Source organism: Salvelinus fontinalis, chromosome 2, assembly GCF_029448725.1.
Source record: "Salvelinus fontinalis isolate EN_2023a chromosome 2, ASM2944872v1, whole genome shotgun sequence".
In the NCBI taxonomy this organism is placed as follows: Eukaryota; Metazoa; Chordata; class Actinopteri; order Salmoniformes; family Salmonidae; genus Salvelinus; species Salvelinus fontinalis.
Genome location: NC_074666.1, coordinates 3,501,414 through 3,524,239, shown reverse-complemented (window position 1 = coordinate 3,524,239; position 22,826 = coordinate 3,501,414). Strand labels below are relative to the sequence as shown.

At 46.2% G+C, this 22,826-nt stretch overlaps 1 protein-coding gene across 4 annotated transcripts in view; it reads right to left on the bottom strand.

The window, feature by feature from the left end:
• Window positions 1–22,826, bottom strand: part of LOC129869682 (FSD1-like protein) — a 97,832-nt gene that overhangs the window by 45,229 nt on the left and 29,777 nt on the right. For all 4 annotated transcript variants that reach the window (XM_055944334.1, XM_055861039.1, XM_055861049.1 and 1 more), the window contains exons 4-6: window positions 18,057–18,158; window positions 15,953–15,975; window positions 11,835–11,956 (exon numbers count right to left, since the gene is read on the bottom strand). In XM_055944334.1, coding sequence (XP_055800309.1) covers window positions 11,835–11,956; window positions 15,953–15,975; window positions 18,057–18,158 — 247 coding nt within the window. The remainder of the gene's footprint in view (window positions 1–11,834; window positions 11,957–15,952; window positions 15,976–18,056; window positions 18,159–22,826) is intronic.

Genomic DNA, 22,826 nt, shown 5'->3' with positions numbered 1-22,826 from the left:
GGTCCTAGGAGGTCACACCACTGGTCCTAGGAGGTCACACCACTGGTCCTAGGAGGTCACACCACTGGTCCTAGGAGGTCACACCACTGGTCCTAGGAGGTCACACCACTGGTCCTAGGAGGTCACACCACTGGTCCTAGGAGGTCACACCGCTGGTCCTAGGGGGTCACACCACTGGTCCTAGGGGGTCACACCACTGGTCCTAGGGGGTCACACCACTGGTCCTAGGGGGTCACACCGCTGGTCCTAGGGGGTCACACCGCTGGTCCTAGGGGGTCACACCGCTGGTCCTAGGGGGTCACACCGCTGGTCCTAGGGGGTCACACCGCTGGTCCTAGGGGGTCACACCGCTGGTCCTAGGGGGGGTCACACCACTGGTCCTAGGGGGTCACACCACTGGTCCTAGGGGGTCACACCGCTGGTCCTAGGGGTCACACCACTAGTCCTAGGGGTCACACCACTGGTCCTAGGGGTCAAGGGTCACACTGCAGACCCGCACCAGGATGAAGTGACTAAGGGGGCTGTTGAAATCACAGAGGGGCTACATTTTAACATTTTGGTGGGGGGTTCTTACATTGGAATTATATCGAATTCTGCTTATATAAATGATGCTATCCCATAATAAAAATATCAAATTATCAAATGCCGAGACACCAAGATCACGGAGAGCTTTTTAAATCTGTAGCCCATCTCTGCTGCGCTGTATCAGCACAATGGAAAGCCTCCGACAGCCATTTATATGGGCAATTACCCTATTACAAACAGCCTACGTAAATGTGCCGTCCACACAGCTGTCATACCAAAATAATGCCAACTAAATGCTGAAAGTAGTAGCCTAGTTATTCATGCATGCAAACAAAAATACTGAATAGCTGTTTGGCTCAGAACTGGGAATGAAAACGAATGTGAACAGAACAAAAACAATGGTAAAAGGTAGTAGGTCTAGTATGCTAAATATCAGATTGATGAAGGCATCACAATCTATATTTACACTAGTTACATTAACAGTAAACCAACACAGAAAACAAAAAGGTGAATGGAGATGCAGATAGCCCACAGTCTACTAATGCAGTCTACTACAGTGAGATGCAGTCTACAGACTACTACAGTGAGATGTAGCCTACACTGAGATGCAGCCTACTACAGTGAGATGCAGCCTACTACAGTGAGATGCAGCCTACTACAGTGAGATGCAGCCTACTACAGTGAGATGCAGCCTACAGCCTACTACAGTGAGATGCAGCCTACTACAGTGAGATGCAGCCTACTACAGTGAGATGCAGCCTACAGTCTACTACAGTGAGATGCAGCCTACTACAGTGAGATGCAGCCTACTACAGTGAGATGCAGCCTACAGCCTACTACAGTGAGATGCAGCCTACTACAGTGAGATGCAGCCTACAGTCTACTACAGTGAGATGCAGCCTACAGTCTACTACAGTGAGATGCAGCCTACTACAGTGAGATGCAGCCTACAGCCTACTACAGTGAGATGCAGCCTACAGTCTACAACAGTGAGATGCAGTCTACTACAGTGAGATGCACCCTACTACAGTGAGATGCAGCCTACAGCCTACTACAGTGAGATGCACCCTACAGTCTACAACAGTGAGATGCAGCCTACTACAGTGAGATGCAGCCTACAGCCTACTACAGTGAGATGCAGCCTACTACAGTGAGGTGCAGCCTACTACAGTGAGATGCAGCCTACAGCCTACTACAGTGAGATGCAGCCTACAGTCTACAACAGTGAGATGCAGCCTACAGCCTACTACAGTGAGATGCAGCCTACAGCCTACTACAGTGAGATGCAGCCTACAGTCTACTACAGTGAGATGCAGCCTATAGCCTACTACAGTGAGATGCAGCCTATAGCCTACTAAAGTGAGATGCAGCCTACTAAAGTGAGATGCATCCTACTACAGTGAGATGCACCCTACTACAGTGAGATGCAGCCTACAATCTACTACAGTGAGATGCAGCCTACTACAGTGAGATGCAGCCTACAGTCTACTACAGTGAGATGCAGCCTACAGTCTACTACAGTGAGATGCAGCCTACTACAGTGAGATGCAGCCTACTACAGTGAGATGCAGCCTACTACAGTGAGATGCAGCCTACTACAGTGAGATGCAGCCTACTACAGTGAGATGCAGCCTACTACAGTGAGATGCAGCCTACTACAGTGAGATGCAGCCTACTACAGTGAGATGCAGCCTACTACAGTGAGATGCAGCCTACAATCTACTACAGTGAGATGCAGCCTACAGTCTACTACAGTGAGATGCAGCCTACAGCCTACTACAGTGAGATGCAGCCTACTACAGTGAGATGCAGCCTACTACAGTGAGATGCAGCCTACTACAGTGAGATGCAGCCTGCAGTCTACTACAGTGAGATGCAGCCTACAGTCTACTACAGTGAGATGCAGCCTACAGTCTACTACAGTGAGATGCAGCCTACAGTCTACTACAGTGAGATGCAGCCTACTACAGTGAGATGCAGCCTACAGCATACTACAGTGAGATGCAGCCTACTACAGTGAGATGCAGCCTACAGCCTACGACAGTGAGATGCAGCCTACTACAGTGAGATGCAGCCTACAGCCTACTACAGTGAGATGCAGCCTATTACAGTGAGATGCAGCTTATAGCCTACTACAGTGAGATGCATCCTAATAGAGTGAGATGCAGCCTACAGTCTACTACAGTGAGATGCAGCCTACTACAGTGAGATGCAGCCTAGTCTACTACAGTGAGATGCAGCCTACAGCCTACTACAGTGAGATGCAGCCTACAGCCTACTACAGTGAGATGCATCCTACAGCCTACTACAGTGAGATGCATCCTACTACAGTGAGATGCAGCCTACAGCCTACTACAGTGAGGTACAGTCTACAGCCTACTACAGTGAGATGCAGCCTACTACAGTGAGATGCAGCCTAGTCTACTACAGTGAGATGCAGCCTACAGCCTACTACAGTGAGATGCAGCCTACAGCCTACTACAGTGAGATGCATCCTACAGCCTACTACAGTGAGATGCATCCTACTACAGTGAGATGCAGCCTACAGCCTACTACAGTGAGGTACAGTCTACAGCCTACTACAGTGAGATGCAGCCTACAGCCTACTACAGTGAGATGCAGCCTACTACAGTGAGATGCAGCCTACAACAGTGAGATGCAGCCTACAGTCTACTACAGTGAGATGCAGCCTACAATCTACTACAGTGAGATGCAGCCTACAGTCTACTACAGTGAGATGCAGCCTACTACAGTGAGATGCAGCCTACTACAGTGAGATGCAGTCTACTACAGTGAGATGCAGTCTACTACAGTGAGATGCAGCCTACAGTCTACTACAGTGAGATGCAGCCTACTACAGTGAGATGCAGCCTACTACAGTGAGATGCAGTCTACAACAGTGAGATGCAGCCTACAACAGTGAGATGCAGCCTACAGCCTACTACAGTGAGATGCAGCCTACAGTCTACTACAGTGAGATGCAGTCTACAACAGTGAGATGCAGCCTACAACAGTGAGATGCAGCCTACAGCCTACTACAGTGAGATGCAGCCTACAGTCTACTACAGTGAGATGCAGCCTACAGCCTACTAGAGTGAGATGCATCCTACTACAGTGAGATGCAGTCTACTACAATGAGATGCAGCCTACAGTCTACTACAGTGAGATGCAGCCTACAGCCTACTACAGTGAGATGCAGCCTACTACAGTGAGATGCAGCCTACAGCCTACGACAGTGAGATGCAGCCTACTACAGTGAGATGCAGCCTACAGCCTACTACAGTGAGATGCAGCCTATTACAGTGAGATGCAGCTTATAGCCTACTACAGTGAGATGCATCCTAATAGAGTGAGATGCAGCCTACAGTCTACTACAGTGAGATGCAGCCTACAGCCTACTACAGTGAGATGCAGCCTACTACAGTGAGATGCAGCCTACTACAGTGAGATGCAGCCTACAGTCTACTACAGTGAGATGCAGTCTACAGTCTACTACAGTGAGATGCAGCCTACAGTCTACTACAGTGAGATGCAGCCTACTACAGTGATATGCAGCCTACAGTCAACTACAGTGAGATGCAGCCTACAGCCTACTACAGTGAGGTACAGTCTACAGCCTACTACAGTGAGATGCAGCCTACAGCCTACTACAGTGAGATGCAGCCTACTACAGTGAGATGCAGCCTACAGCCTACTACAGTGAGATGCAGCCTACAACAGTGAGATGCAGCCTACAGTCTACTACAGTGAGATGCAGCCTACAATCTACTACAGTGAGATGCAGCCTAGTACAGTGAGATGCAGCCTACAGTCTACTACAGTGAGATGCAGCCTACAGTCTACAACAGTGAGATGCAGTCTACAGCCTACTACAGTGAGATGCAGCCTACAACAGTGAGATGCAGCCTATAGCCGACTACAGTGAGATGCAGCCTACAGTCTACAACAGTGAGATGCAGCCTACAACAGTGAGATGCAGCCTACAGTCTACTACAGTGAGATGCAGCCTACAGCATACTACAGTGAGATGCATCCTATTACAGTGAGATGCAGCCTACAGCCTACTACAGTGAGATGCAGCCTACAGCCTACTAGAGTGAGATGCAGCCTAGTACAGTGAGATGCAGTCTACTACAGTGAGATGCAGCCTACAGCCTACTACAGTGAGATGCAGCCTACTACAGTGAGATGCAGCCTGCAGCCTACTACAGTGAGATGCAGCCTACTACAGTGAGATGCAGCCTACAGCCTACTACAGTGAGATGCAGCCTACAGTCTACTACAGTGAGATGCATCCTACTACAGTGAGATGCAGCCTACTACAGTGAGATGCAGTCTACTACAGTGAGATGCAGCCTACAGCCTACTACAGTGAGATGCAGCCTACAATCTACTACAGTGAGATGCAGCCTACAGTCTACTACAGTGAGATGCAGCCTACTACAGTGAGATGCAGCCTACTACAGTGAGATGCAGCCTACTACAGTGAGATGCAGCCTACGACAGTGAGATGCAGCCACAAGTCTACTACAGTGAGATGCAGCCACAAGTCTACTACAGTGAGATGCAGCCTAGAGTCTACTACAGTGAGATGCAGCCTACTACAGTGAGATGCAGCCTACTACAGTGAGATGCAGCCTACTACAGTGAGATGCAGCCTACTACAGTGAGATGCAGCCTACTACAGTGAGATGCAGTCTACAGCCTACTACAGTGAGATGCAGCCTACTACAGTGAGATGCAGCCTACTACAGTGAGATGCAGTCTACAGCCTACTACAGTGAGATGCAGCCTACTACAGTGAGATGCAGCCTACTACAGTGAGATGCAGCCTACAGCCTACTACAGTGAGATGCAGCCTACAGCCTACTACAGTGAGATGCAGCCTACTACAGTGAGATGCAGCCTACAGTCTACTACAGTGAGATGCAGCCTGCAGCCTACTACAGTGAGATGCAGCCTACTACAGTGAGATGCAGCCTACAGTCTACTACAGTGAGCTGCAGCCTACAGCCTACTACAGTGAGATGCAGCCTACTACAGTGAGATGCAGCCTACTACAGTGAGATGCAGCTTACAGTCTACTACGGTGAGCTGCAGCCTACAGCCTACTACAGTGAGATGCAGCCTACTACAGTGAGATGCAGACTACTACAGTGAGATGCAGCCTACAGCCTATTACAGTGAGATGCAGCCTACAGCCTACTACAGTGAGATGCAGCCTACAGCCTACTACAGTGAGATGCAGCCTACAGTCTACTACAGTGAGATGCAGCCCACAGTCTACTACAGTGAGATGCAGCCTACAGTCTACTACAGTGAGATGCAGCCTACTACAGTGAGATGCAGCCTACTACAGTGAGATGCAGCCTACTACAGTGAGATGCAGCCTACAGTCTACTACAGTGAGATGCAGCCTACAGTCTACTACAGTGAGATGCAGCCTACTACAGTGAGATGCAGCCTACTACAGTGAGATGCAGCCTACTACAGTGAGATGCAGCCTACAGCCTACTACAGTGAGATGCAGCCTACAGCCTACTACAGTGAGATGCAGCCTACAGCCTACTACAGTGAGATGCAGTCTACAGTCTACTACAGTGAGCTGCAGCCTACAGCCTACTACAGTGAGATGCAGCCTACTACAGTGAGATGCAGCCTACAGTCTACTACAGTGAGATGCAGTCTACAGCCTACTACAGTGAGATGCAGTCTACTACAGTGAGATGCAGCCTACAGTCTACTACAGTGAGATGCAGCCTACTACAGTGAGATGCAGCCTACTACAGTGAGATGCAGCCTACTACAGTGAGATGCAGCCTACTACAGTGAGATGCAGCCTGCAGCCTACTACAGTGAGATGCAGTCTACTACAGTGAGATGCAGCCTACAGTCTACTACAGTGAGATGCAGCCTACAGTCTACTACAGTGAGATGCAGTCTACTACACTGAGATGCAGCCTACTACAGTGAGATGCAGCCTACTACAGTGAGATGCAGCCTACTACAGTGAGATGCAGCCTACTACAGTGAGATGCAGTCTACTACAGTGAGATGCAGTCTACTACAGTGAGATGCAGTCTACTACAGTGAGATGCAGCCTACTACAGTGAGATGCAGCCTACTACAGTGAGATGCAGCCTACTACAGTGAGATGCAGTCTACTACAGTGAGATGCAGTCTACTACAGTGAGATGCAGTCTACTACAGTGAGATGCAGTCTACTACAGTGAGATGCAGCCTACAGTCTACTACAGTGAGATGCAGCCTACTACAGTGAGATGCAGTCTACTACACTGAGATGCAGCCTACTACAGTGAGATGCAGTCTACTACAGTGAGATGCAGCCTACTACAGTGAGATGCAGTCTACTACAGTGAGATGCAGTCTACTACAGTGAGATGCAGCCTACAGCCTACTACAGTGAGATGCAGCCTACAGTCTACTACAGTGAGATACAGCCTACTACAGTGAGATGCAGCCTACAGCGTACTACAGTGAGATGCAGCCTACTACAGTGAGATGCAGCCTACTACAGTGAGATGCAGCCTACAGCCTACTACAGTGAGATGCAGCCTACAGCCTACTACAGTGAGATGCATCCTAATACAGTGAGATGCAGCCTACTACAGTGAGATGCAGCCTACTACAGTGAGATGCAGCCTACAGTCTACTACAGTGAGATGCAGCCTACAGTCTACTACAGTGAGATGCAGCCTACAGCCTACTACAGTGAGATGCAGCCTACTACAGTGAGATGCAGCCTACTACAGTCTAGGATCAGGTTTTGACCTGTTAGATTATAATGAATGGATAAGGGGGGACCTGATCCTAGATAGAATCTCCTACTCCAAGACACTTGACGAATACCGGCCCAGATCTGTAGTGACATATCGCTGTGCTCCTTCTAGTAATCCCATCTGAGAAGTTATGGAGGTTATATAAGGTTAGAGTTAGGTTTCAGATTTCTATATTTGTTCAACAGCACTGCCACCCTGGAAAACACTGTCAGGTTACTCCACGGGCTGAACTGGTACCCTGTACACTATCTGGTGCCCCGTATGCCTCAGGTCTAAAGTAGTGCACTATATAGGGAATAGGGTTCCATAGGACTCTGGTCTAAAGTTGTGCACTATATAGAGTACAGGGTTCCATAGGGCTCTGGTCTAAAGTAGTGCACTATATAGAGTACAGGGTTCCATAGGGCTCTGGTCTAAAGTAGTGCACTATATAGAGTACAGGGTTCCATAGGGCTCTGGTCTAAAGTAGGACAGGGTTCCATTTGGGACACAGCCCATGCCTACTACACTCCACACTACTACACTCTGGAACCATGCCACAGAGGTAAGGGCCAGTCTGTCTCTTTTAGTTACAGTTGAAGACTTTGAGAGGACTGAAGCGCTGCTCTCACGGTCCACTGAGCATGTCTACTAGCTCCGAGCAACAGAGAGAGAGAGCGGCGCTGACGAGCCACAGCCTTGCCTCACCCGTACACACGCGTGAACACGTGAACAGTCGGCTTGAGGAGGATTTGTCCTATACACGTAGTTCTCAAGTCTCGCCACTGTGACGACTGCTCTCAAAGCGTCTCCAGGTCCACAACAACACATACAGCTGATGTATCAACGTAACCCAGTCAGGTTGACGTTTGCTCCACTACACTGACTGCCCATAGAGCTATTCAAAGCTTCTCCAGTGCCACAACAACGCATACAGCTAATATGATGTATCAGTAATACTTAAACCTCAAGAATACAGACCTCTGGACCTCAATGAGAAACACAGTGGCTGTACATCCCCACAGATCTACATCCCCACAGCTCTACATCCCCACAGATCTACATCCCCACAGCTCTACATCCCCACAGCTCTACATCCCCACAGCTCTACATCCCCACAGCTCTACATCCCTACAGCTCTACATCCCTACATCCCTACATCCCTACAGCTCTACATCCCTACAGCTCTACAGATCTACATCCCTACAGCTCTACATCCCTACAGCTCTACATCCCTACAGCTCTACATCCCTACAGCTCTACATCCCTACAGCTCTACATCCCTACAGCTCTACATCCCTACAGCTCTACAGCTCTACAGCTCTACAGCCCTACAGCTCTACATCCCTACAGCTCTACATCCCTACAGCTCTACAGATCTACATCCCTACAGCTCTACATCCCTACAGCTCTACATCCCTACAGCCCTACATCCATACAGCCCTACATCCCTACAGATCTACATCCCTACAGCTCTACAGCCCTACATCCATACAGCCCTACATCTCTACAGCCCTACATCTCTACAGCCCTACATCTCTACAGATCTACATCTCTACAGATCTACATCCCTACATCTCTACAGCCCTACATCTCTACAGCCCTACATCTCTACAGCCCTACATCTCTACAGATCTACATCTCTACATCCCTACAGCTCTACATCCCTACAGCTCTACATCCCTACAGCTCTACATCCCTACAGCTCTACATCTCTACAGATCTACATCCCTACAGCTCTACATCTCTACAGATCTACAGCCCTACATCCCTACAGCCCTACATCCCTACAGCTCTACATCCTTACAGCCCTACATCCCTACAGCTCTACATCCTTACAGCTCTACATCCCTACAGCCCTACATCCATACAGCCCTACATCTCTACAGCCCTACATCTCTACAGCCCTACATCTCTACAGCCCTACATCTCTACAGCCCTACATCTCTACAGCCCTACATCTCTACAGCCCTACAGCTCTACATCCTTACAGCTCTGATTCAACTAAACATCAAGCCCTTGACTACTTGAATCAGGTGAGATAGTTCATGGCTACCACAACATTGTGAACCGCCGCGGCGGGGTCCCTGAGGAGAAGTCTGAACTACCGTGGCGGGGTCCCTGAGGAGAAGTCTGAACTACCGTGGCGGGGTCCCTGGGGAGAAGTCTGAACCGTCGTGGCGGGGTCCCTGAGGAGAAGTCTGAACCGTCGTGGCGGGGTCCCTGAGGAGAAGTCTGAACTGCCGTGGCGGGGTCCCTGAGGAGAAGTCTGAACTGCCGTGGCGGGGTCCCTGAGGAGAAGTCTGAACTGCCGTGGCGGGGTCCCTGGGGACAAGTCTGAACCGTCGTGGCGGGGTCCCTGAGGACAAGTCTGAACCGTCGTGGCGGGGTCCCTGAGGAGAAGTCTGAACTACCGTGGCGGGGTCCCTGGGGAGAAGTCTGAACCGTCGTGGCGCGGTCCCTGAGGACAAGTCTGAACCGTCGTGGTGGGGTCCCTGAGGAGAAGTTTGAAAACCACTGGTCTAGTGCAGTGCCTTAGGGACTCTGTACGACACAGCGCTGGGAGGAGGAGGAGGATGGAGGAACGAATCAACAGCTGAAACCATAGATTATAGACGGTTTCACCACATGCCATTATTACCTCATGAAGCTGAGCCTGGGTGCTCCCAAAAAACCTCCAGAAAAATCCAAACACATCTTCTCCAAATTCAACCAATAACTAGTATTTGACGACACAGAACAGCATCTCTGGATAAAACCAGCCTCTCTAGAGAAAACCAGCCTCTCTGGAGAAAACCAGCCTCTCTGGAGAAAACCAGCCTCTCTGGAGAAAACCAGCCTCTCTGGAGAAAACCAGCCTCTCTGGAGAAAACCAGCCTCTCTGGAGAAAACCAGCCTCTCTGGAGAAAACCAGCCTCTCTGGAGAAAACCAGCCTCTCTGGAGAAAACCAGCCTCTCTAGAGAAAACCAGCCTCTCTGGAGAAAACCAGCCTCTCTGGAGAAAACCAGCCTCTCTGGAGAAAACCAGCCTCTCTGGAGAAAACCAGCCTCTCTGGAGAAAACCAGCCTCTCTGGAAAAAACGAGCCTCTCTGGAAAAAACAGGCTCTCTGGATGACTGATGTGAAAGCTGACGCTATAGAGCAACCCTCATTTAACGGAGAGATGCAGGGAGCAATTTGTTAGACCATTGCTGGTCACTCACACACACACACACACACACACACACACACACACACACACACACACACACACACACACACACACACACACACACACACACACACACACACACACATACACACACACACACACACGAGAAAGTTGCATGAACCAACTAACCACAGACCACTGCTGCTTCTGCTCTCTATAAACATTAAGAACACCTTCCTAATATTGAGTTGCGCACCCCCCCCTCCGTTTTGCTCTCAGAACATCCTCAATTCGTCAGAGCATGGACACTACGAGGTGTCGAAAGCGTTCCACAGGGACGCTGGTCCATGTTAACCTCAATGCTTCCCACAGTTGTGTCAAGTTGGCTGGATGTCCTTTGGGTGGTGGACCGTTCTAGATACACACAGGGAAGCTGTTGAGAGTGAAAACCCCAGCAACGGTGCAGTTCTTGACACAAACCGGTGCGCCTGGAACCTACCACCACACTCCGTTCAAAGGCATGTAAATCTTTTGTCTTGCCCATTCATCCTCTGAATGGCACTCATACACAATCCATGTCTCCATTGTCTCAAAGCTTAAAAATCCTTCTTTAACCCGTCTCCTCCCCTTCATCTACACTGATTGAAGTGGATTTAACAAGAGACATCATTAAGGGATCGTAGCTTTCACCTGGATTCACCTGGTCAGTCTATATCACGGAAAGAGCAGGTGTTCCTAATGTTTTGTACAATATGTAGATTTAAAAAAAAAAATTACATTTTATTTCACCTTTATTTAACCAGGTAGGCGTGTTGAGAACAAGTTCTCATTTACAACTGCGACCTGGTCAAGATAAAGCAAAGCAGTGCGACAAAAACAACAACAGAGAGTTAGATTGGATACTACCCAGAAAAATATTGAAAAATCTAAAAAGTAGGCTAATTATGAGGGATAATCAAAATGACCAACAGGCTACATTTCCAAACACATTATTATAATAATGCAAATATTAGCTGTCTTTTCCATACTAATTAAATCTCATTGTCTACAGTAATGATATAGACTGCTCTCCACATTTATTTGGACGGTAAAGCTAAAATGTGTAAATGTGGCCCTATTCTCCAGTATTTTGAATTTGATATCGAAATATTTAATGTCAGGCGACAGTACTGAATGTCACAAGTAGTGCACTATATAGGGAATAGGGTGACATAGGGCTCTGGTCTAAAGTAGTGCACTATATAGGGAATAGGGTGACATAGGGCTCTGGTCTAAAGTAGTGCACTATATAGGTAATAGGGTTCTATAGGGCTCTGGTCTAAAGTAGTGCACTACATAGGGAATAGGGGCCACTTGGGACACAGGCCACATGTACGTACCAGGCAGAAACTTGAGGTTCTGGAGGAGTTGCCGTTCCTGGTTGAAGTCCGCCATGAGATGGTTCATGTTGTCTGTGGCCTTGGGCTTCATGGTCAATCTGAAGGCTGGGGCCATGGTTACCCTGTAGGGAGGAACAAGGCACAGTGAGGCCACCAGACCACCATAGCAGAGTAACGCCACCAACCCTTCAGCTAGCCTGAGTGCCAGTCTGTTTGTGCGATCACATTCAAGTTTAGTACCGATGTCATTTTTTAAAAATCGGATCACATAAGCTTATGTTTTGTGAGACATGCCAACTCCTTGTCATGTTTGTCTTGGCCATGACAGTAACGGAGTTGGCAAGAGCAGGAACAGGTCTGGGACCCGGCTACCCTCCCAGCAGGTGACACACACAAGAGCAGGAACAGGTCTGAGACCAGGCTACCCTCCCAGCAGGTGACACACACAAGAGCAGGAACAGGTCTGAGACCAGGCTACCCTCCCAGCAGGTGACACACACAAGAGCAGGAACAGGTCTGAGACCAGGCTACCCTCCCAGCAGGTGACACACACAAGAGCAGGAACAGGTCTGAGACCAGGCTACCCTCCCAGCAGGTGACACACACAAGAGCAGGAACAGGTCTGAGACCAGGCTACCCTCCCAGCAGGTGACACACACAAGAGCAGGAACAGGTCTGAGACCAGGCTACCCTCCCAGCAGGTGACACACACAAGAGCAGGAACAGGTCTGAGACCAGGCTACCCTCCCAGCAGGTGTAGCAGACACACACAAGAGCAATGTTTCCATTAACTTGTGATTTTTGTCACCATTTAGAAAGTTGGCATTAGATAATAGATACGACAATAGCTTTGCTACGTTCCGTTTCCATTTAACTGTCTGGTGTCGATATAAACAGCTGGACATAATGACATCACACCCCCCCCCCCCTAAAAAATAAAATTTACGTTTTCGCGAAAACCTTCAGTGTCTACTAAAAACAACGTGGTTTAAGCGTTTCCATTATCCATTTAGGCAGACTGCAAAATAATAAATTGGCAACAGCTCCCTGTCTGCCCTCCCACATACAATATCTGCCTCATGGCTCAGGTAGCCCGCCAAAGCCAGCATTGATCAAATGCAATAAATGTATTAATATTTGCTAAAATTCTAAATCATTCTCATGTGCCAACTGTTCGCCACGTTCCGTGGTCGCCATGGTGAGACTTGCACTCCTGTATAGCGGAAATAATTGGTTGGTGAAACTTGCATCCAGCCAATCAGAAAAGCAAGTCGAAGCAATTTCAGGCATTCTTGAAAAAAGTCAGGAAAAGGATCCTGTAGAGAAACATTCTTTTTTTTTATAATTGTGAAAAATAGGACTTAACAAGTAGTGGGTTTTTGAGAAATAAAGTGTGGAGTGGTGCTTCATAGTTAATCACGAACGATGCAGCTAACGCAATTCCCCCCACGAAAACACAGTTTCATCATAATTTGTCGCAAATAAATGAAGTCAGACAAAAAAAATAATCCAGGCCGCCGAACGGATAAAAATGTTGTCGAGCTTTAGAAAACGTCTCCTATAACCGCCATTACGCCGCCATTACGCCGCCATTACGCCGCCATTACACCGCCATTACCCAATAAACCTGGGTCAATGGAAACCTGCCTCATGTCACTTACCTTGGGGTCAGTAACAGCAAACAAAGACTCACACACATATAGACACACTAAAATGCATGTACTTTTAGTTCGCTGATGTCTGACCAGATCACTGACTACATGAAAGAAAACACAACTACAAAAAGACATCTAGTTAGTAAAACACACAAAACAAGACGTCTAACTATTTGACCAGACTCTAAACCGTGCACTAAGCTAGGCTTCTCACACCACTGCAGCATGACACCAAGCATGTCCATCGCCTGGAAACTCCACGTTGAATTGCATTGAATTCTAAGTTGGGCAAAAAATGTAGCATTTTGAAATCAGGGAAGTTCCCTCTCACGGCCTCTACGTAGGGCCGCAACTCGGGTTTGTGTTTTAGTGAGGTCAGGAAGGAAGCTAAAAACGGTCAAATGCTATTTGGAGAACAGTAAAAAGGAGTAAAAATGACCCCAGTCATTATCTCCTTGGCTGCTGTAGGTTCATTCCCCTTCAGTCCAGCTACAAACACACAGCCTATTAGCTATAGCAACTGTAATGTTATAAGGGGGGGGGGGGGGGGGTGAGTCACACTGACACAAAGCATCAGCGACGAAACAAAACATTTTTTTTTTTTTAATTGGATCGTTTGTATGTTAATGTTCCCTATAGGGAAGATAGGTCCTATGGAGATGTTCCTATTGAAACACACAGTGGTTGTATTTTAATGTTCCCTATAGGGAAGATAGGTCCTATGGAGATGTTCCTATTGGTCAAGTTCAGGGGATTTCACTGTACTAACCTGTCTCTGTCTCCTCTGCTTCTTCCTACAAGCTTTGCAGCCTGCCTCAGTCTCACCACATCACTGTATATCTCAGTAACCTACTCTCTGTAAAGCAAAGTTATTATGAGAACTTAGTAGCGTATTTTTTGCTCCTCGCCAACACACCGTCAACAGCATCTCTAGACTAATTGCGTACTGAGCCGACTGCGAGCTGGGTAGTTCGTTTCACGTCGCCCTCGGCCTCTGCCGTCGAGAGGGCGGAGTTAGCCGTTTGAGAGAGTGGTGAATGTGCTGCTAAAGGCAAATCCTGTAGACACAGAACATAATTAACTAACCACTGGTTCACAAAGAGACAGGAGACGAACTAACTAAGTTGTGCACCGGGGCCTCCCACTATTTCTATTCTGGTTAGGGCCAGTTTGTGCTGTTCTGTGAAGGGAGTAGTACACAGTGTTGTACCAGATCTTCAGTTTCTTGGCAATTTCTCACATGGAATAGCCTTCATTTCTCAGAACAAAAATAGACTGACGAGTTTCAGAAGAAAGTTATTTGTTTCTGGACATTTTGAGCCTGTAATCGAACCCACAAATGCTGATGCTCCAGATACTCAGCTAGTCTAAAGGACAGTTGTATTGCTTCTTTAATCAGAACAACATTTTTCAGCTGTGCTAACATAATTGCAAAAGGGTTTTCTAATGATCAATTAGCCTTTTAAAATGATAAACTTGGATTAGTTGACACAACATGCCATTGGAACACAGGAGTGATGGTTACTGATAATGGGCCTCTGTACACCTATGTAGATATTCCATTTGAAATAAATCTGCCGTTTCCAGCTACAATATTAATTTACAACATAAACAATGTCTACACTGTGTTTCTGATCAATTTGATGTTCATTTAAAGGGACAAAAAAAAAAGAGCTTTTCTTTCAAAAACAAGGACATTTCTAAATGACCCAAAACTTTTGAACGGTAGTTTAAATAACTAGCCACTGGTTCTCAAAGAGGAAGACGAAGAAGAATATTGATCAAGAATATAAGCTTTGATCAACGGTGGGAGAAATATTTAAACATTGACACATCATAGATTCTCTTTATTGTGAACAATATATATTTTTATTCAGATTTATTTTTCCAAATGAGAAAATAAAAATGGCCAAGGACCGGACCTTCGTGTCCTTATATGTAGTGAACAAGCCAGAATGTTGTTTTAGAAACGTACTTTACCCGTTATCCGTATGGTTGGTCCTTTTCGGCAGTAGGAATGTGAGATAATATATCCACAGGAAAGTATAATTACATCGACTTTTCAAAGCGCTGGTTCATATTTCTAACACCTGAAGCACGTGCAGAACCATGTAAACACGTACACCGGCTCTACTAGTATGGATGTGTCTCATGCAGGTATTTTGATCTTCTGCACATGCTCCAGGTGTTAAAAATCTGAATGTGTACACTACCAGCGCTTTGAAAAGTTGATATACATTCCTGTGGAAAGTAGAATTCATTCCTACCGCCAAAAGGACAAACCGCACAGACAACCAGTAAAGTATGTTAACATATTATTTTCTGTCTTGTAAAAGGTCTTGATAGTAAACTTTCCTGATTCAAAACAGTCATTTCTGCACGACTTAGAATTTCAATGCAATTCAACGTCGGGTTTCCAGGCAAGCATGTCCAGAGACTAAAGAAGGGAAGAGTGTACCGTACCTATCTTTGATCTGCTTGGCAGCCTTGGAAGAAGAGGAGGTGAGGAAGAGGAGAAAGAAGAAGTGGGACCGTTAGTACAGAGATATATCATAGTTAGTACAGCCGTGCAGGCACAGGATGGGGTACAGGCACGGGATGGGGTACAGGCACGGGATGGGGTACAGGCACGGGATGGGGTACAGGCACGGGATGGGGTACAGGCACGGGATGGGGTACAGGCACGGGATGGGGTACAGGCACGGGATGGGGTACAGGCACGGGATAGGGTACAGGCACGGGATGGGGTACAGGCACGGGATGGGGTACAGGCACGGGATGGGGTACAGGCACGGGATGGGGTACAGGCACGGGATGGGGTACAGGCACGGGATGGGGTACAGGCACGGGATGGGGTACAGGGACGGGATGGGGTACAGGCACGGGACGGGGTGCATACAGTCGGACTGGACACTCGCCAAACTGACGCACACACACACACACACACACACACACACACACACACACACACACACACACACACACACACACACACAGTGTGAAGCTGAGGAGAGCATGGTGAACAACGTCACACAGAAAGAGCAGCGTGACTGTAAACTTAAGACTCTGTTACTGTATTATAGGAAATTGAGAAGGAAAATCATGTTTGTTAATTTAGGAGAACACTATTCACATCATAGTATCAATCCTTTGAAAGTAATCCAAAAATAACCAAAGAAACTCCATGTAGTTTCCCTTTAGAATGAAGACATACTACAACCTATGATAGCTATACGAGGCCACCTGACTCGTAAATCAACGTTGACCTTCATTCACTTCCTGGTAGTCCTCGTCAGCTGATCACATTCAAATAATGTTATTGTCCAAGGCTTACATATGGAGTGATTTTAGTGCCAACAAATTGTATTTTTGAATTCCATCATTTAGAATTTGTATTAGGACATTGAATGACATTTTTGAATTTGTAATGCACAATTTAATTGAATATTCAAATGCAATATTTATATATTCAGTTTCAATATGGTAGATATTGCATTCATTGTCTGTGTTTCAAGTTGACAAACTATAATTTAAAGTTTATCAAAGTTTTATAATATTCGATTTCTCAGATGCATTCAGATTCAGTTCTCGGAATTCAGATCCAAACCAAGAGACAACATCCTGGTACTTCGCAGGCCAGGAAAAGTAGAGGAGAACAGAGAATTAAAAACGCTCACTGCGGTAAACCTGAACCTTCTTGCTTCTTTTCTGAAGCCAATGTGGCATGTTGAATTTATTTTCTTCCTACAAATTTGGCTCTAGCGTTTGAACTACTATAAACTATTATGACCCCCATTCCTGAAAGGCTGAGACTCCCTGGTCATGCAGGAGACATGGTTCGAACCCAGTCAGTCACAAGAGAAAGATTAAATAGGGGAGTGGAAAGGCTATCCTTCGAAGGGCTACGACAGGGCTATTCAACTGTATTCTTACGGGGGGGCCAAATTTTTTTTTTTTTGTGGCACTCTCTTCTAACGTGGCCTGTCATCATCATAGAGGAGACAGAAGGCATACCCATGCGCAGCTTTCAGGAATAGGGTCATAATAGCTTATAGCCGAAACAATTAGAAACGCTAGAGACAAATTCATAGGAAGAAAATTAATTCAACATGCCACTTTGGCTTCAGAAACCGCAAGAAGCTTCCGTTTACCACAGTGGGCGTTTTAAATTCTCTGTTCTCCTCTACTTTTCCTGGCCTGCAAAGTGCCAGGATGTTGTCTCTGGTTTTGAATCTGAATTTAGAGAACTGAATTTGAAAAGTGAAATCTGAAAAGTTGAATACATGAAACTTTGATAGACTTGATACACAAGACAATAAATATTGAATTTGAATATTTGAAAACTGAATGCAATATTCACTCAATTCAGTTTCAAATCATGAAATACAAGTTCAATTTATGAATTAAATGATTTAATTTGTGCATTAAAATGCAAAAATATTACATTCTAATTCAATATCCTATGGAATTAAAATGTCTGTTGGTTCCCCGAAATCACTTCATACTTACACACCCAATTACAGTGTTGTTGTCAGAGGCCTAGGCCCTAGAGAACAGCAGCCTCTACCTTCGTGAACTCGTCCTCGTCTTTAATATCCAGAGCATTGTTTGCAAACTCCAGCAGCTCCACTGCACTCTCCAAGGCACTGCCGCTCTGTGTCAGTTGATGCTACGGAACAAACAGGGGGGAAAATGACATTTCAGAAGGATGAGCTGTTACAACACTGAATGTAATTGACCTTGATACCTCATGTTGAAGCCTGACTTATATAATATATATAACACACACACACACACACACACACACACACACACACACACACACACACACACAGACACACAATACCAGTCAAGAGTTTAGACACACCTACTCATTCGAGGGTTTTTCTTTATTTTTTACTATTTTCTAATCAAAACTATGAAATAACACATATGGAATCATGTAGTAACCAAAAAAAAGTGTTAAACAAATCTAAATATATGTTGTATTTGAGATTCTTCTAAATGGCCACCCTTTGACTTGATGACAGCTTTGCACACTCTGGAGTGCACTATACAGGGAATAGAGTTCCATAGGACTCTGGTCTAAAGTAGTGCACTAAATAGGGAATAGGGGGCCATTTGGGATGCACAGGAGGCTGGGTAGGCTTTCATAACTGTCCTTCCTACAGGACAGAGTTAGCTACAAGGTCTTCTAATGGTCAGCTATCAGGCAGACGATCAGCTGCTATTGCTAAGCCTCATCTCAGGTTCCGGGGACCCCAAGGAGAGAGGACCAGAGACGGGGGAAAGGTAACAGAGAGTACCCCAAGGAGAGAGGACCAGAGACGGGGGAAAGGTAACAGAGAGTACCCCAAGGAGAGAGGACCAGAGAGAGGGAAAGGTAACAGAGAGTACCCCAAGGAGAGAGGACCAGAGAGGGGGAAAGGTAACAGAGAGTACCCCAAGGAGAGAAGACCAGAGACGGGGAAAAGTAACCTAACACCTGCTTGGTTGGGGAAGGCTAGCTGAGCTCACAGTGACACAATAACATTTTGGTTCATCAGCTGACAGACATCCTCATAACAATAGTAAATGCTGGCAAAACAGCTTAAAGGGGCAACTCTTGGAAAAAAAGCATTGAAGGGAATACTAACTGTTAAAACGGATCATGAACAACATGGCTCAGTTTGTCTGGTATTAAAGTGCCACTGACACGGATTAATAACTCTGATGATATAAAACAAACAGGTGTATGCGTTTCCATGAAGAACATCTGTGTTTCCATGGGTCACATGACGAACATCTGTGTTTCCATGACGAACATCTGTGTTTCCATGGGTCACATGACAAACGTCTGTGTTTCCATGACGAACGTCTGTGTTTCCATGACGGACATCTGTGTTTCCATGACGGACATCTGTGTTTCCATGACGGACATCTGTGTTTCCATGACGGACATCTGTGTTTCCATGGGTCACATGACAAACGTCTGTGTTTCCATGGGTCACATGACAGACGTCTGTGTTTCCATGGGTCACATGACAAACGTCTGTGTTTCCATGGGTCACATGACAAACGTCTGTGTTTCCATGGGTCACATGACAAACGTCTGTGTTTCCATGACGAACATCTGTGTTTCCATGGGTCACATGACAAACGTCTGTGTTTCCATGGGTCACATGACAAACGTCTGTGTTTCCATGGGTCACATGACAAACGTCTGTGTTTCCATGGGTCACATGACAAACGTCTGTGTTTCCATGGGTCACATGACAAACGTCTGTGTTTCCATGGGTCACATGACAAACGTCTGTGTTTCCATGGGTCACATGGCAAACGTCTGTGTTTCCATGGGTCACATGGCAAACGTCTGTGTTTCCATGGGTCACATGGCAAACGTCTGTGTTTCCATGGGTCACATGGCAAACGTCTGTGTTTCCATGGGTCACATGGCAAACGTCTGTGTTTCCATGACGAACATCTGTGTTTCCATGACGAACATCTGTGTTTCCATGGGTCACATGACAAACGTCTGTGTTTCCATGGGTCACATGACAAACGTCTGTGTTTCCATGGGTCACATGACAAACGTCTGTGTTTCCATGACGAACATCTGTGTTTCCATGGGTCACATGACAAACGTCTGTGTTTCCATGGGTCACATGACAAACGTCTGTGTTTCCATGGGTCACATGACAAACATCTGTGTTTCCATGACGAACATCTGTGTTTCCATGGGTCACATGACAAACGTCTGTGTTTCCATGACAAACATCTGTGTTTCCATGGGTCACATGACGAACGTCTGTGTTTCCATGACGAATATCTGTGTTTCCATGACGAACATCTGTGTTTCCATGGGTCACATGACGAACATCTGTGTTTCCATGGGTCACATGACAAACATCTGTGTTTCCATGGGTCACATGACGAACGTCTGTGTTTCCATGGGTCACATGACAAACGTCTGTGTTTCCATGGGTCACATGACAAACGTCTGTGTTTCCATGGGTCACATGACAAACGTCTGTGTTTCCATGACGAACATCTGTGTTTCCATGACGAACATCTGTGTTTCCATGACGAACATCTGTGTTTCCATGACGAACATCTGTGTTTCCATGGGTCACATGACAAACGTCTGTGTTTCCATGGGTCACATGACGAACATCTGTGTTTCCATTAGTCACATGACAAACATCTGTTTTTCCATGGGTCACATGATGAAAAAAAATACACTAACGTGCAAACGTTTGGGGTCACTTAGAAATTCTTGTTTTTGAAAGAAAAGCAAAATTGTTTGTCCATTAAAATAACATCAAATTGATCAGAAATACAGTGTGGACATTGTTAATGTTGTAAATTACTATTGTAGCTGGAAACCTAGAAGTCCAGCATCCCGGAGTCGCCTATTCACTGTTGATTTTCAGACTGGTGTTTTGCGGGTACTATTTAATGAAGCTGCCAGTTGAGGACTTGTGAGGCGTCCGTTTCTCAAACTAGACACTTTAATGCACTTGTCCTCTTGCTCAGTTGTGCACCGGGGCCTCCCACTCCTCGTTCTATTCTGTTTAGAGCCAGAATGCGCTGTTCTGTGAAGGGAGTAGTACACAACATTGTACGAGATCTTCAGATTCTTGGCAATTTCTCGCATGGAATAGCCTTCATTTCTCAGAACAAGAATAGACTGACGAGTTTCAGAAGAAAGTTCTTTGTTTCTGGCCATTTTGAGCCTGTAATCAAACCCACAAATGTTTAAAAATGTCACCTTCATTTAACCAGGTAGGCCAGTTGAGAACAAGTTCTCATTTACAACTGCGACCTGGCCAAGATAAAGCAAAGCAGTGCGACACAAACAACAACACAGAGTTACACATGGAGTAAACAAACGTACAGTCAATAACACAATAGAAAAGTCTATTTACAGTATGTGCAAATGTAGTAAGATTAGGGAGGTAAGCCAATAAATAGGCCGTAGTGGCGAAATAATTACAATTTAGCAATTAAACACTGGAGTGATAGATGTGCAGATGATGATGTGCAAGTAGAGATACTGGGGTGCAAAGGAGCAAATACATAAATAACAATATGGGGATGAGGTAGTTGGGTGGGCTATTTACAGATGGGCTGTGTACAGGTGCAATGATCGGTAAGCTGCTCTGACAGCTGATGCTAAAATTTAGTGAGGGAGATATAAGACTCCAGCTTCAGTGATTTTTGCAATTTGTTCCAGTCATTGGCAGCAGAGAACTGGAAGGAAAGGCAGCCAAAGGAGAAATTGGCTTTGGGGATGACCAGTGAAATATACCTGCTGGAGTGCGTGCTATGGGTGGGTGCTGCTTTGGTGACCAGTGAACTGAGATAAGGCAGGGCTTTACCTAGCAACGACTTGTAGATGACCAGGAGCCAGTGGGTTTGGCGGGAGCCAGTGGGTTTACTTGCATTTAAGAGCAGTTGGAGGCCACAGAAGGCGAGTTGTATGGCATTGAAGCTCGTCTGGAGGTTAGTTAACACAGTGTCCAAAGAAGGGCCAGAAGTATACAGAATGGTGTCGTCTGCGTAGAGGTGGATCAGAGAATCACCAGCAGTAAGAGCGACATCATTGATGTATACAGAGAAAAGAGTCGGCCCGAGAATTTAACCCTGTGGCACCCCCATAGAGACTGCCAAAGGTCTGGACAACAGGCCCTCCGATTTGACACACTGAACTCTGTTAGAGAAGTAGTTGGTGAACCAGGCGAGGCAGTCATTTGAGAAACCAAGGCTGTTGAGTCTGCCGATAAGAATGCGGTGATTGACAGAGTCGAAAGCCTTGGACATGAAGACAGCTGCACAGTATTGTCTTTTATCGACGGCGGTTATGATATCGTTTAGGACCTTGAGCGTGGCTGAGTTGCACCCATGACCAGCCCACAAATGCTGATGCTCCAGATACTCAGCTAGTCTAAAGGCCAGATGTATTGCTCCTTTAGTCAGGACAACAGTTTTCAGCTGTGCTAACATAATTGCATTTTTTTTCTAATGATCAATTAACCTTTTTAAAATGATAAACTTGGATTAGTTAACACAACGTGCCATTGGAACACAGGAGTGATGGTTGCTGATAATGGGCCTCTGTACGCCTATGTAGATATTCCATAAAAAAATCAGCCGTTTCCAGCTACAATAGTCATTTACAACATTAACAATGTCTACACTGTATTTCTGAAAAATGTTATGTTATTTTAATGAACCAAAAAAAAGTGGTTTTCTTTTCAAAAACAAGGACATTTCTAAGTGACCCCAAACTGTTGAACGGTAGTGTATGTTTCCATGGTTCACATGATGAGAACGAGTATGTGAGTTCAGAAACAAA